This window comes from Athene noctua, chromosome 5 (assembly GCF_965140245.1).
Source record: "Athene noctua chromosome 5, bAthNoc1.hap1.1, whole genome shotgun sequence".
Taxonomy (NCBI): Eukaryota; Metazoa; Chordata; class Aves; order Strigiformes; family Strigidae; genus Athene; species Athene noctua.
In genome coordinates this window covers 63,084,860-63,101,611 of record NC_134041.1, presented here as the reverse complement: position 1 = coordinate 63,101,611, position 16,752 = coordinate 63,084,860, and the positions used below count along the sequence as shown (strand labels likewise).

At 39.4% G+C, this 16,752-nt stretch overlaps 1 protein-coding gene across 1 annotated transcript in view; it reads left to right on the top strand.

Annotated features, from left to right (window-relative positions):
- The window catches only part of CPXM2 (carboxypeptidase X, M14 family member 2), a 79,813-nt gene extending 63,274 nt beyond the window's left edge, over positions 1–16,539 (top strand). The window contains exons 8-13 of the mRNA XM_074908487.1: positions 349–545; positions 1,382–1,561; positions 2,426–2,723; positions 6,639–6,778; positions 7,731–7,830; positions 13,773–16,539. Coding sequence (XP_074764588.1) covers positions 349–545; positions 1,382–1,561; positions 2,426–2,723; positions 6,639–6,778; positions 7,731–7,830; positions 13,773–14,026 — 1,169 coding nt within the window. The 3' untranslated portion in view covers positions 14,027–16,539. The remainder of the gene's footprint in view (positions 1–348; positions 546–1,381; positions 1,562–2,425; positions 2,724–6,638; positions 6,779–7,730; positions 7,831–13,772) is intronic.
- The last annotated feature ends 213 nt before the right edge of the window (positions 16,540–16,752 follow it).

Below are 16,752 nucleotides of genomic sequence, written 5' to 3'. Positions count from 1 at the left end.
TATTAGCAATGTATTTTTCATGTTATTTTTACATTATCAGAACCTTTAAGATCTAGCTGTAACATGCTGAAATTGTGAGTATAATTAAAAATCTGTTTAATGGAAAATAGGTTTTGGAGGTTTTACACAGTGACTTTAGATATCACTGATACGTAAACCTGTTCTTTTAAAATAGCAACAGAAAGTAATTATTTGTTTCTATAAAGTTACATCTCATCTATCATTTGCTCAGTTAAGGCATTTCTCCAACTCTCCTCAAGTGAAACGTTGCTGACTGACATCAGTGAAATTTGGTTAGATATTTATTTACTGCTCTGACTATACTTCTGCCCCATGTGTTTTCGACAGGTGAACCTGAATTTCGGTACATTGCAGGAGCTCATGGGAATGAAGTACTTGGACGTGAACTAATCCTTTTGTTAATGCAGTTTATGTGCCAGGAATACCTGGCTGGGAACCCACGTATTGTACATCTCATTGAGGACACCAGAATCCACCTCCTGCCCTCAGTCAACCCAGATGGCTATGACAAGGCATATAAAGCGGTAACGTAAATACGGACATATCAAGGAATTATTTTACTTCTAGTAGATGAATAAAACATGCTCCTGCTGTCATTATTTTTTTTCAAAGATTATGTTTTACAAGCAATCAAAATAAAATAAATTTAAAATAGACACATCAAAGCAAACATAAACCACTGAAACATCTTACTCAGAAAAAAGCTGAAAGAAACAGCATTCTATGTGGCATTGACTAACAGGAAGATGTGTATGGAAACGAGGGTCATAAAGACTGCCAGAACAAACCATACTGAGGTGTATAGATCAATGGGAGCACCATTATGGAAAATGGAAAATTCATGCAATCTGTTTCTCATGAGAAACCAAGCTAAGCACGCGAAAAATTGTGTTCCTCCACAGCTGAAATTTAATAGTGCGTCCTTAAGGAGAGCACAATGTGTTGGGCATTGTAATAATTCAGTCTGGAAGAAGACAGACACCAGGAGGAAAAATTTCAGGGGCTGGTCAAATGCACTGGAAAATCTTCCAGGGCAGTCTGTAAAAGACTGGAATACCGAAGTCACGCTCACAGTTGTGGAAGGGAATATATGCTATCCATTGTAACCCCGGGGAAAACCAATCTTAAACCTGGAATACAAACCAGAACATTTTGGCGAACCACAAGTAATTTTTTGTAGGTTTTTCTTCACCTCATTCAGGGTTTCATAAAAAATGAAAATAATAAAAAAAGCGCAATTATTTTAAATATTTAATCCTTCCATTTCCCTGTATAGAAATATTTGTGACACATCCACAAACACTTTGCTGAGGACTCACAGGTTGTCATATTTATCTTTTTTTTTTTTTTTTAATCTAAGGGTTCAGAATTAGGGGGCTGGTCTTTAGGACGATGGACTCAGGACGGCATTGACATCAACAATAATTTCCCTGATTTAAACTCCTTGCTCTGGGAGTCAGAAGATCAAAAGAAGAGTAAAAGAAAAGTTCCAAACCATCATATCCCGATCCCCGACTGGTACCTGTCCGAAAACGCCACCGTGAGTAAGGCCAGAGAGAGGGGAACACAAAGGGGAAAATAAAAATGCACTACAAAAGTACCATTCACCTCCATATTTTAGAGGGAACTGCTTACTGGAGGATCCTTTTTCCTCCAAGCTATTTCAAGAAGCTGGAGGATTCAATACCCAACTTTTAGGCAGCAACAGGTAGACAAAGAGAAACCCACCGCAGGGCTCAGTCTTCTCCCATTTTGCAGCATCGATGAACTCTTTGCAAACTTAGTCACCATATGGATTTTTTTCTGGGGTTTTCTTATTTGTTCTTATTTGAAATACATTCTTATCTGAAATAACATAGCAAATGCTGAGGTATATGCAAAACCTATGCGGTGTCTTATGCTAAAGTCATTTATTGGATCTTAGTGCCAAAATTGAACTTATTTTTGCATGGCCTTTTAAATATAACGGCAACTATTTATAGTGGCTGAGATTCCCCCAGTTTGAGGGGAAGGTGCTTAACTGTGGCAGTTCTGTGGGCTTTGGAAATATTTGTGTTTAAAATCCCTTATTTCAAAAACTCATTTCAGCTGATGGCAGAGGGAGCAGTGTTATGGTCTGACATCTCTGTCAGTTGCTGCTCTTGGCCTCATTCTACGTAGATGTTCCTGCTACATAAATTACTAACATTAAGGTTTTGTTAGTTTTTATGGGTTGTTGGTGACCTCCCAAGCATGGCTGGCAGGCACCATGATTTAAAGAAGCCGTTTACTTGGTCACATCTCTGTGCTGGCTGCTTGCTCCATGCTAAGAAACTCACAGTGGGCCTCCTGCATCTGGTCTGCCTTTGAAACGATTATCGCATTTCATGGGTTGAATCAAAGCTGCTGATTCTTTTTCTCCCAGGTGGCAGTTGAGACGCGGGCGATCATAGCATGGATGGAAAAAATCCCTTTTGTGCTGGGTGGCAATTTGCAGGGAGGAGAGCTGGTGGTGGCATATCCCTATGATATGGTGCGATCGATGTGGAAAACCCAGGATTACACGCCTACCCCAGATGACCACGTCTTTCGCTGGCTTGCGTATTCCTACGCCTCCACTCACCGGCTGATGACAGATGCACGCAGGAGAGCATGTCACACAGAGGATTTCCAAAAGGAGGATGGCACCGTTAACGGAGCCTCCTGGCATACCGTGGCTGGCAGTAAGTGTCTCTAGAAACTGTAATTATCATTACCTTGCTAAATATGAGAAGGCTATCTCTGCATGGTATAACACTGCAGAGGCAATGATGGTAAAACATGGGCCCTGAGAGGAGTATTTCCCCATCTAAAAGTCTGTTTATTACACTTCATCAACTATCAGAGCACTGAAGAAGTCTGGGTCACTAATAACCGGGCAACTGTTTCATTTGCTGCTGAGGTTTCTAAAAGTTCACGTGCAATACATTACTTTTATGGATTCTGTACATACAAGATGGTTTGTCAGGAGAAAACCAGCCCAGTCCAAACCCACTAGGAGCGGGGAACACGTCAGCCTTTGCCATCTCACAGGATGCCAGCAGAAAACTGCTGCTGAACGTCAAAGGTAACCAGTGACAGAGCCAAAGCAGCGACTCCAGGGAGAGAATCCAGTGGCCCTTGGATAAGAAAATCATTATTTCAGCCTTCTGTTTGCTGAACTCCCTTGAAGATCATCCCCCACTCATGTTCGCTTTGAGTTGTAAAAACATGCTACAAAAAGCTGCTGCTTGCCTGCTACTGTCCTAGTTTTAAAGGACCTGGACATCCTTACACTTAAATTTTGCATGGGTTCCTCAGGCATTTCAGCTGCCAGAATAAATTACAGACTGCATTATTCACCATATGCCCAAGCCTGTTGCCCTGTAAGGAGCATGAAGGGGAATCCATCACCTGGAGTGCAGACCAAGCATCGATTTCCAGGAAAACCCAATCAGAAGCACATTTTTAACAGCAATAGGCAGTTATGTCTGTGGGTGTACACTTCGAGCAGACTCGGAATCAGGCACTCTGCTGATTCATCACAATTCTGCTCAAATCTTTGTTTTTTATAAGTACATCAGTTCGACAACGTATTCTATGAAATCAAGGAATGAGCTGTGTGTCTGTCATCACTTGAATGACAACGGGGACAACTGCAGCAGTAATGGCAAACAGATGCAAGTGTGCAGACCATGTTTTATTGGAGCTGGCTCATATTTGTAAGTTGCAGGTAGTTTCACTGCATAAACATTTCTAAATTCTGGACATGTTTTTTATGGTTTTTACATTGGCCCATGTAAAGTTAATGCTGGCCAGCCTTTAAAGGCTAGAGCCAACAATTAACCTTTCAAATATTTTTTCAGGAGGTTAAAAAGTGCTGGGTGAATTCAGGGGGAACGACTGAACTCTTAGATCATGAGGCCAATGCCTGTCAATACATTTCTGTGCATTTCTGCAAATTCGTAAAAAAAAAAAAAAATATCTCTGAATGCTAATTGAACCCCTTAATTACCAAATTTATGAGTTTAATTTTCCTAAGTGCTATAAGAAACATGATTATGAATCGATCCAGAAAAGAAAACATTGGCCACGTCACTAAGAGCTGTCACACTAAGTTACATTAAGTAATGATGTACAATATAGATGCTGAAGAGTATCTTGATTTCTTAGTAAAAATTGCTTATTGGATTTGGTTCATCTGATCTGTTTTACTGCTTTATGATGTTTCTCATTATACTTTACATCCCTCTCTCTTACATTATAGCAAGGCTTCCAAGACTGTCTTTGAGAAAAACACTGGAATATTGCTTTTACTTTCAATTCTTTACACCTTGGGCTCCAACCTAAACCTCAAAAGATTTTATGCTCGGCCTCCAACCTGCAGAATAGTTTTAGACTTCTTCTTTACTTAGACAAATGGAAGAGTGATTTGCATTGCAGATATATATATATATATATATGCATACATATTTGTGTATTCCAGCTGGTAGTTCATCAATGGCACCTTGCGTTGTAAAGGGTTGCCCACATATGATTCCAGATTTAAAGACAAATTTCTCCTATATTTTTTCACTCTGCAATTCCATGACTATACAGATGTAGCTGTATAGCTCACTCCAGTTTTTCTATTTCTTTACCTTTTAGATCAACATGTAACACTTTCTTTTCCTAAACCCCTGCTTGCTTAAGGTCTGACCTGAAGGTGACACACTGATACTGCTTGTAAAAAGCTGCCCCATGTGCCCTTTGCTGTGCATGGCATCTCCTTGCTGCATCACAACTTGAAGCTGCCCATCCTCTTTCTCCTCATCCACCTTGCACTGCTCATGCGTATAAACTTTTCACTGCTCGTGCCACGGGAACATTTAATGTAAGGGATTTTTCTAATTCCTTTTCAGCACCAGAGAGTCCCTAGAGAAGTATGTGCATCACAGATACCTTGCACAGATATCAAACACTTCCCTATGCCTTTGAAATCCAGCCATATTATTTTCTGCACATTTTTTGGACTACAATGAATGCAAGTTCTTCAGCAATTTCACACATAACGTTTCTGCACCGGGTGAACTGCACAAAGGCAAAGAACAGATGAATTTAATTTTATTTCTAGTGGTTTCAAGGCTGGATTTGCATGTTCAGACACTACACGAAGTGTTGCTCTTGGCAACATTAAGCCATTTTCTTAAATACATGTATTAAAACTGAGCAATTACTGTGTATTGCAAAACATTTCACAACAGATTAATCAGGATGCAATACAGTATGTGAGGGAAAAATAATTGTGGCTGTTTCTCAAACGGAGGGGAGGCATGTTTATGCAGAGTAGCATATGCCATTGTCTGATATTTAGGCTTTCCCCATCAACAAAAGTGAAAAGCTTAACATCTGTATTATATAATCCTCCTGCTCTGCATCCAGAAGGCACTGAGGGCTCGTTAAATACTTGACTACTGCACTATGGCAATTAGGCAGGACTAGGGTTTTTTTAACTCTTTTCAGTCAGAAGCACTTGGTGAATGCATTTTCTGTTAATCTTTGCCATTTAAAATCTAAGTATTATCATAATAAATCTTTTTCAAAATTTGTTTTTAATTAAAAAATGCAGGTGGAATAAGAAATGAAGTTCACCTCACTTCTTCCTGTAGTGTTCGTGTACTGTATCGTGTTATCTGTGTGATTGTAAAGAACTAATAAATGGAATTTTCCTAAAGAAAAAAAAAAAATCTTAGATATGGGAGAGAAACCTGGACAATGCAAATATTTGAGATCTGTATCTAAATACAGTCTTCCTTGGTGCTCAGGACTTTTGCAAAGGTTACAGCGCTCTCTGTAACACAGACTCAAACTGCACCTCCTCAGAGGTCAGAGGCACTGAGGCTCCTGGGTTTTGATCAGGACATATTTCTCATGGAAATCCTTATTGCAGAGCAATGGTGCAGATTCCAGTCCTCTGCAAAGCCCTAACAGGGAGAAAACAGAATAGATCCTTCCATTCCTTACAAGCTAGCAGACACCATATATCACTTAAAAGAATTATATACCACTTTGAGTTTTCTGCCTTTCCTATCATTTAGATTACTTATGTAGGAAAACATTTAGTCTGAGAAGCTATTTCATCGACTGCTCTGATAAATAATTTTTACATAACAGTCACTGTGTGCAAGTTACTCTGTGTCCTGGCATTTAGGGTTGTATAAATTCGATTAATGGCTGCACATCCATGCAAGCTAACATGGACCATCCCATTTCTACCCAGGGCAATCATAAGTGAGAGCTGCTCCATGGGAAAGTGTCCAGGATTAGTAAAGCTCAGTGACACAGTGGCCTGTGCTATTATGCTGCAAGCTTGTGTCCTCTATTTGGAACGTGTTGATAGGACACTGTTTTTAGAAAGTCGTGTTTAGTAATTGTATAGTTCTGATGTTGCTCTGGTGCTTTGTTATGAGATGTGGAATTTCTAAAAAACTTTTGCCCTGCCAGATCTGCAGGCTAAGCCAGCTAGATGAATACCCAGTTTGTGTTTAAATACATTATCTTACTTTGCATAAAATAATCAGATCTGATCAATATATTAAAAGAGGATATAAAATAATTTATTTTTTACCCCCTCTTGACAGGCATAAATGACTTCAGTTATCTGCACACTAACTGCTTTGAGCTATCCATCTATGTTGGCTGTGACAAGTATCCCCACGAGAGTGAGTTGCCCGAAGAATGGGAAAACAACCGCGAGTCCCTGATTGTTTTTATGGAACAGGTATTCGACAGAAGAGTAACTTCTGAGTAATTTGATGACTTCCTTCAGATTGAAAGGGAGTTTAAGGTTTCTGATATTTTTCTTGCATGACTAATTACATGATTATTGGTATACCTGTCTGGAGCACAGGTCTGCTGGGGAGCGGCTGGGGGAACTGGGGGGGTTCAGTCTGGAGAAGAGGAGGCTGAGGGGAGACCTCCTGGCCCTCTGCAACTCCCTGCCAGGAGGGTGCAGAGAGGGGGGATGAGTCTCTGGAGCCAAGACCCCAGCGCCAGGCCCCGAGGGAATGGCCTCAAGCTGCCCAGGGCAGGGTCAGGCTGGCTCTGAGGAAGGATTTCTGTGCAGAAGGGGCTGTTGGGCGTTGGAATGGGCTGCCCAGGGCAGGGGGGAGTCCCCGGGATCCCTGGAGGGGTTGAAGAGTCGGGCTGAGCCAGCGCTGAGGGATCTGGGGGAGTTGGGAACGGTCAGGGGGAGGGTCATGGTTGGGCTGGAGGAGCTTCAGGGGCTTTTCCAGCCGAGATCATTCTGTGATTCTGTATTTGTGATAGAAAGCTCACCTACAAGCAATAGTGGCATATCACTTCAACCAGGCTGTTTTGATTTACGAGAATAAAATAACGAAGCTTGTTAAATTTGATGTGAGTGTAGAGCTTGCCAGAAAGGACTGCCAGGAAAAAAAAATTTATATCTGCTGCTTTATCTGCTCATTTTATCTATGTCTTGAATTTGATGCCTCAGGAATCATGACAAAATTTGTAAGCTGATTCACAAGTAACTAATGCCTGGAAGGCTGATACTGGGTTAATAATGATATTTCAAGATTGTGTGAAACATAAAGTAGGAATATAATACGTGTAATGCACATATGAAATTAATGATTTGTTGTATCTTCCCAATCATAGTACTGTTCACTGCTGTGCAATATTCATTTGTTTGTTTGTTCTCTCAATAGGTCCATCGGGGCATCAAAGGCATAGTAAAAGATGTGCATGGAAAGGGAATCCCAAATGCTGTTATTTCAGTAGAAGGTGTTAATCATGATATTCGGACAGGTAAAAAACCCAAACCAGCAGTGCAAATAAACAGATTGATGCTTTAAAATCAAAATACAGAACCTCATTGCAACTTAAAACTCTTTTCTGAGAAAAGCCAGCAGATACTGTAGAGTCCAAGGAGAGTGTTGCAGAAGGAGTGGCACGTGAGGAGTCACTTCTTTCCATGGTCCGGCTGCATAGACTAGAACAGAACTATGACTTTCCTCTCTCCTCCTCTTCCTCTTTTCACCTCTTTTAAATTATTGAGCAAATACTTTTTAAGTAATAATTTATCTGCCCCAGACCAATAGCCTAAGGCTATGTCTAAAGAACTCTTACTGCTCCTTTTCTCCTGGAAAGGTAGTGCAAATCTAACCCAGAATAATTATAGCACTGAAAAACAAGGGTGTAGGTAATACTTTGTTGGACGAAAAGAGTTTCTCTGGCTGTTAACAGTTATAAGACTGCGAATGTGTTACAGATGTGATTTATAGCTGTGTCCAGAGGAGAGCCAGCTGTTGCAGGGAAAGGGAAATTTCACAACCTGAAGACTCTCCTGCAAAACATCACAGCGTTATAAAAGATCATTTAATGGGGCTCAGCAGAAACACTGCTTTGCACAGGTGAATTCCAGCCCAAAGAATTACTTTTAAATATGTATAGTTTAAAAAAAAAACACCAACACAATAAATGGCTATTTGCCTTGTTAGCACAGTCTCAATCTATACCCAGACATGGATATGTATACTCAGAGTAAACTCTAACCTTATTTAGTGGCCTGGAAAGTAGTTATGGCACTAAATAAAGAACTGCTTTAACTAGACACTAGCCAATTACAAGATTAATAATAATACCTGAAAATTGTTGTTGGCAGGTAGCAGGTAGGATAGTGTCCAACGGCCATCGTGTTTGTGTAAGTACTGTATCAGCATTTAAGACACACGGTCATCTTACATGAAGAAACAACACAAGGGATATAGCAAGGAGAGGAGCATGCAGAAAGAAATAGCAAAAGAAGATGTCAGCAGGAGTCTTTAGTGATTGCACTCAGAGTGCTGGTTGCAAGAGGTTAATAAGGTTTCTGCTGGATGTCTGTGGAAAAGTAGCATCAAGGTGAATAATCAGACAAAATCATATTTTTGCATACTCTAGATTTGATTCAATATTAAAAATGGGAACACTCATTTTATGTATTTTTCATGTCCTGACTGGTATTCCTGTGTCTTGCATGTGCTGCCTCTTTCATGTGCTTTGCCACTGAAGTACAGCATGGCACACTTTGACACGTAATCTGATTTCAGGCTACGGAATATCATACACCTTCAGATAAGAAACTTCCAAATCCTCAGTGTTTGCTACATTAAATTATCTGAGCCAATAATAATCTTGGAATATCTAACTTAGTTTAAGATTAATTGCATTTCTGTGCTACTGTGTCTCTGTTGTAAAAGAAAACATTGAATGACAGATATTTAATTAGGCAATAATGATTCTGCCTTGAATATTTCAAAATGGGACCACTGGGAAATGATAACGTGAATTAAAGTAATCAGTTGGGTTTGTTTTTTTTTTGTCTTGCCAATCTTGAAAGACTGCCATAAACTGTAAGTTGTATTACTCTGTTAACAGAATTAATATATTGCTCGGGTTGAGGCCGAGTAAATGCAATCGAAGATTAATATCCAGCTCTAAGTACACTGGATTGCCACATGAAAGAAAAATCAACAGTTTAAAGAGAGCAAATGTGCATATGGAAAGGAGTCCCAGTGGCCTGTGTCATAAATGTGCAAGACCCAAAATGTGCCTTGTAACATTTGGGGAATCTTGGAGCTATTTACATCTAGACTTAGAGCTGAGCTTCTATGGCTCAAGGCCATCTGCACTTGTTAGTAAAAATAAAAGTACTTATTTAATTCTTTTTAATTCTTCTTTTTAATGAGGTGTTTAAACTGACTCTCTGTTTGGGAATGACTTTGTAGATGGGAACGTAAAAGTTCTATCTTGTTTTAGATTGTATAGATAACAATATATATCTCATTAGTCTTTGCAAGTAGAGAGCCAAAAAGCTAAAATGACACGTATAACTCCAGAGAAAGAAATCAAATTGTCAGCAGTCTTCTTGCGTTTATACCTTTTAAAATGAAAAATGTATCCATTTAAACCTCTGACTTGCCTTAATATAAAAATAGGCCAAGAAGGAGACAAATGATGGCTATTATCTCTATTCATATAAGTTTTGTTTAAAGTGAGCTAAGCTGTAAGGTATCCACCGTTTCTTTGTTACATTAATGTGGTCAACTACCCTGCAGAGCCAGACAAAAGTTGTCTCTAATGGCCATCTAATAACTTTACTTGTTTGAGAAAATTTCTTTGCTTCTTCCTGTGGACAAAAAAAAAAGTGCATGGAAAGCACTTTTTTCTTTTTTTTACTTTCTGTTGGATGTACAATATATCTTATGGGAAGACAGGGCTGCTGACACTAAGCTAACAATATTAATAGGCTAAATAAAGTCATTGATTCTGAGAGTAAGAGCTTTGTGGAAAATTATTCCATTTTCTGTTGATGCAGATGTAACTATTGATTAAGTCTGAGTGATTACATGTTGTTATGGTTAGATGTGGCCTGTGCTTTATGAGAGAACCTTTGGAAAACAGTTCATCAATTGGATGACCTATTGTACCTGGACACGTTTTTCCCCATGATACAAAGGCAGTTTAGTGGGTTGCTTCCTGTAATTGCACATTTTGGAAAATCTCAAGGAGAATCTTGATGAGGAAAATGTACAGTTTCTTTCTAGTGAAACAATTCCGTATCTCCGCCAGAGTCTGAAGACAGATGCACATTCCTCTGTGATTTTTGCAGCAAAGCATAATTAATTAAATTTCTCACAATGTTCAGAGAAATTTTTATGACTATTTTGGTAAGTTTCATATGATTTCAGTATAAATTATGTAACCAAATCCAAATATTTTGAAGTAAAATTTAGTAATATTTAATAACATAAGTCTAAGCTAAGCATAATTCTAGTATTATAACTCTTCAGCCTCATTCCTGGTTGCCTGTTCAGTAGAAGAAAGTTAAGTTTTAGTTGTTACATGCATTGGGCATGCAGTACTATGTCTAGCTTCCCTGGAGAGCCTTTTATATGTATTAACAGAACATTAAGACAGATTTTTATAATGTACTTAAATTAGAAAGGTTTGGTACATTTAAATGTAAATATGACATTTAATTGTAATGAAGGTCTGTCCTATCAGGCTCAAAGGCTGTTCCTCTTATCTGAAGTGTTTATTGAGTCACCTGACGTTTTTAATTGATATTAATATTGCCTTCATATTTTTATGCATTGTTATTTTATCCAAGCAGACATGGCAATTCTTTTGCAGACCCAATAGGTGGAGATAGATGTAGTCTGCCTCCAGCCTGCTCCCACTTTCAGGCCTATTCTTTTAGCAAACCTATTATTTACTGAATTTATCTGTATTTTTAATTGTGTTTCTCTTGCCATCTGCTCTGAAATTTTTTACCTACTGCATTTAATCTGATTTGCAAAAAAAAACCAAAAAACCTTTTAGTCTGGTATTAAATTCTGGGCAATGACAGCTGACAAATACTAATGTCTACGTACTTATAAATGGAAAGGAGGTAAAGCACACCCTGCTAACAGCTTAATATCCAGCTTTGTAATAATTTCCCAGTGGTGTGTGAGTGTGTGGATTTTTTTCTGGCCTTGTGCAGGGGTTGTGATGAACTGCCTGTTAAATGTGTCAGAAAAATGTGGGTCAGTTTTGAATACCATGGGCTAAAGCCAGCCTCTGAGCAGGGATGCATTCACAGGGTGATCCGTAGCCTTTTGCCAGCCCTGTAGTATAGTCAGAGCATTTAAAGCTAAAAATTAGCTCTTAGGGATAAATTCAAGAAACTTGGACAGCTTTACATTTTGTCTTTTGGTTAGGGTGCCAACAGACCCGATAGTAAGGGAGAACGGAATAAAGAGCTTCTCAGAGAGCCCTTCCTAAAAATGTGTGAGTCCTGAGAAATACAAAATCCGGACCTTGATCACCCCCATCGGGGTCAAACTGGCTGAAAGAAAAACCTAAGCAAGCTGGTATGCAAGAATTAACCTGATCGGGTGTGCCTGCACACAATTTCACACTTGAATTCAGAGACTGCCACATCAGGGTATAGTTGATGTTGCTGTTTTGCTAACACAGTTTACAATATTTTTTTTTTTCATTTTACCAACCTCTAAACTAAAATCCTGTTTCTTTTCTGTGTCCTGGTTTTGGCTGGAATAGAGTTAATTTTTTTCCTAGTATCTGGTGTAGTGCTGTGTTTCAGATTTAGGATGAGAATAATATTGATAACACACTGATGTTGTAGGTGTTGCTGTGAGGAGTGTTTACACGAAGTCAGGGACTTCTGAGCCTCTCCTGCTGCCCTGCCAGTGAGGAGGCTGACGGGTGCACAAGGAGATGGGAGGGGACACAGCTGGGACAGCTGACCCCAGCTGACCCAAGGGACATCAACACTGTATGGTGTCATGGTCAGCGTATAAACTAGGGGGAAAGCTGGCCAGGGAACTGCTGCTCAGGAACAGGCTGGGCATCGGTCGGTTGGTGGTGAGCAACTGTGTTTCATTTGCATCATTTGTTTTTCTTCAGTTTTATTTCACTCTCCTTTTTTATTTTCCTTTTCATTACAATTTTTTTATTATTATCATAATTAATAATATTATTATTATTTTATTTCAGTTAGAAAACTGTTCTTATCTCAACCCATGAGTTTTCTCACTTTTACCCTTCCAATTCACTCCCCCATCCCACCGGGGGGGAGTGAGCAAGCATCTGTGTGGGGCTCAGTTGTCAGCTGGGATTAAACCATGACAAGAGGCTAGCTAGTCTGATGTTTTCCCAAATATAATATTTTTATGCAAATCATTCTTGGTTTTCGCAACACACTGCATTGCTAGCAACCCAAGTCTAGAGATAGTAAGGCTGTCAGACCTCATCAATGCTAAAAAACCCCAACCCCTCTTTATATAAAAAAATGTTGCATTTCTATTGATATATATAGAATTTCATATTTGAATATGTACTTTCATTCCACAGTGGGTTTTCCCAGGACAGAGTGCAAAACTAATTTTAGATATTAGTGTTTCACCTTTTTCAGTCAACAGCTAAGCATACGTGCTAGCTAAAATAATATTTTAAAATAAGTCTAAAACTATCTTTATATACTTATGGGTAATCTGAGATCATTTACGGGGTAAAAAGGAGAAACAAAGTCATTCAACAAGGTGTTAAAATGCATCTTGCTTTGTGCATTAGTAGTTTAGTTGGTTACAAGAGTTCTGTTCATGCATTTACAGGTAAGCAAGTGGTTAAGTACCCTGATGAATTATATATAGTCTGGAGGAAAATTTGTATAATAAAACTCAATGTAAGATTTTATAGAAGGGGATATTTACCTAGATCTCTAAATGACTTGACATTATGCATTCATATGTTTGCATACTAAATAGCACCAAAACACATGTGTCCAGGCAGGCTGGCCAGGATCATGAGTGCGATGTGGGTACCCCACTGGGCATCCTCTTGATTTGTTAGTTATAATTAGTTTGGGGAATGTCTTTCATACCCCTTAGGAAGCGCTAACCATTACAAGATGACCCTTTGCCTCAGGATCTTCTTGGCTTCAGCTGACAAAAATCTTGAGCCAGATTTAAGCCTGTTGTCCTTTTTTCATCATTTGGAAAATATGTTTGAGGTGTGTTTTCCTGTAGGGTTGTCGGGATGGGGAGGGCTATGAGATGGGGTGCCTCATTGACACCCTCCTGGTGTGAGGATGCAGAGTTGCTGCCTGCTGTGTCATCTTATCCATGTGCAGGGATTTCTGTGTTCTCATAAACACCTTCCTCAAGGAGAAAGGGCCTGAAAACTATTTCTTTTCCTACCAGGAGCTGATGGGGATTACTGGCGTCTTCTTAACCCAGGGGAATACGTGGTGGGCGTGAAGGCAGAGGGCTACACCACCTCCACCAAGACCTGCGAAGTCGGCTACGACATGGGAGCTACCCAGTGTGACTTCACCATCTCCAAAACCAACCTGGCGAGAATCAAGGAGATCATGAAGAAGTTTGGGAAGCAGCCGATCAGCCTGTCCGTGCGGCGGCTCAGGCAGAGGGCTCGACTGTGGCGGCAGCAGCGATAGACCTCAGCCCAGCAACCTGTGGCGTCCACGAGCTCTGCTTCTATCAGCCTGGCTGTAGTCGTAGTGAGAGTTACATAGCCCGTCTCTTCATACGTATTTCTCTGCACGAGGCCTTTCTGTTAGTGGAGCTGGATGAATAGGGGTTTTTTTTGTTTGGCAAAAAATCAGAAACAAAATCCAAGTTGAACCAAAATAAACCCCGGGTTGGGGGAAGAGGCAGGAAGAATGTAGAAAGATGTTTTGAGTTAACCTGGAATTATTTTGCTTGTTGGGTTATTTAATCCTTTGTAAATCTGTTTTGTTTAAAATTAGAAAAAAAAAAAAAAAGATACTTATAAAGGAGAAGTATTGTTTTGAATGAAAAACTGAAAAATGTTGTCTCTAAAGTATAAAATTGGTATATTTTTGAAATTCAATATTGTTTTGACACTATGTTTTATTGTCATATGGGAGGAAAGCTGAGAGGGGACAACTTCTGTTGAATATCATTAAAATTTGTGTCAAAATTTCAATCACCCTTTCCCCGAAAGTCCACCTTTTGACAAGTACCATAATATTTGGGGAAAAAATCCTGAAGTGAATAACCTACCTTAGCTTTTCTGCTTGATTTGTTTAATATTAAGGATGTCTTGTGATTCCAGGGTTTAATGCCAGGAGTATTTTCTGCTCTGGCTTTTTAAGGCTGCGTTTTCACTCTGTGAACCAAACCTAATGAAAAGGGCATGGGATAAGGACCACTTCAGCACTGTGGCATGGCACCCCTTCTCTAACCTGGGAGAAGGACTTGAAACAAAGCTTTCCTTGTGGGATGCAGCCAGTCATATCACGTGTATGAAAGGAGAGGCTTGGTCGCTGATACGTGCATAGTTCACAAATCCACTGATATAATCTTTTTGCTTGATTTTTGGCCCGCCCATAAGTGCCTTTTGTGTTCATGCACACCTTATGCCACTATTTTCTATGACATGCAAGGGATTGTATTCCTCTGCATGGTCTGCTCGTCTTGCCACTGCAGCTGCTGCTGCTTTTCTGGCCTTATGACTTTATGGGAGGAGAATTTGTGCTTTATTATTGGCTTTTACCTAACAAAATAGTACAGCAGGGTAGGATTGAGGTGCAGGAAAGATGCAGATCAGATCTAGGAAAGAATGAACTAAATAAACACTGGACAGAGTATCAGCTGGTGAAAATCAGCTTTGTTCCGTTAGCTTCAATGTTATGACCTTAATTATGTCAAATGAAGGGCCAGCTGTATGATCTTAGCCGGTGAAAAATCTGTGGTTAAATAAAATTCTCTTAATTTGCTTGATAGAAAGACTGCGGCAAACCCTTCCAAATGCAATTCTGTTTGAAACATTTTAATTGTTGTTACAGTTTTTGCCTATTTGATATGATTCTTGGAAAAGACATTCACCAAAGTATCATTCATGATTCATGAGGAAAAATAAAGTGCAAATAGAAAACTTACTGCAAAAATATCACGTGCCATCTCTATTAAACCTTTTTTTTTTTTTTTTCCTCTCCACAATCCTTGTAAACACATAAAAGGCAAAAGGTTGTAGAATGAATAGAACCTTGCGAGTTGTATTCTTAAATTTCTTAGAAAATTACAGCCCATGCTTGTTCTGCAGATACCATTAAATAACAGCAATGTATTTGGCAGCAAGAGCTCAAAGAAAACAGAAGCGTGAATACATAATTTTCGATAACAGAGATTATGGAACTTCAGCTCCCAGTCAGCATAATTTAAATTAAGTAATAGAGGTAAGCAAATAATCCAATAATTACATTAGCATTTGGAATTATACTTTAGTTATTCCACTCTATTTACCACCCTTACAACATTCTATATATTTTTGTATAGCAAATGACAGAAAGGGGTTTTTTTTGGCAGCCTAGAAGGGATTAATGATGTCTTTGTGCAGGTTGCAATGTGAAATAATTTTGGGATACGGAATAATAACGGCAGACAATCGTTAGCAGTTTAATTTGGCTTTTTCGTTGGCATATGTAGATTCTGAGACCACCAAAGTAGATCAGGGCCATACGCAATTTTTTGTGTTATGAACTGGTGGAGTTCCTTAAGCGGCTTCTCTCTGGCGTCCCTCAAAGTCTGCCCAGTCATCTTGCTGGGGGTGGTTGGCATGCACAGGCAAATGAGGAATTAACCGGACAAATTTAAATCACTATGATAATCAGATTGAAGGTGAAAACCACTTAGTCCTGTCATGTCGGTTCTTTCAACCTTGAAATAATGGTTCAGGCTGGTTTGGGATTTACTTTACAAACCTAGAGGTCCATGTGCTTTGTTCTCAGGTATGAGGTTATCTCCACAGGAAGTTATTTTTTATTTGATAGCAAGAAGTGGATTAGATGGAAAATTCCTTGATGCCTATTAGCTAAAATTAGATGCACTCTGATTGCTGAAGACCTCAGTAACATCAGATGCTGAAGGCAGTGGCCTTGGTGCTCTTCACTGGTCGTGACTAGTGCTTACACATACTTGGGCACAGCAGAACTATAACTAATGCAGGTGACCCTACTCCATTTTAGTCCAGGCATTACTAAATAAATGGCCTAATAGCTGTCAAGTGTACTTGTCTGTGCAATTATTTTTTGATTGTCCAGCACCTTTACACTGAAAACCACTCAGGTTCAAAGGACTCTTATTAGGAACTTCGTATGTGTGAATATCTCATGCTGAGATGCGTATGCCTACCCTGAAT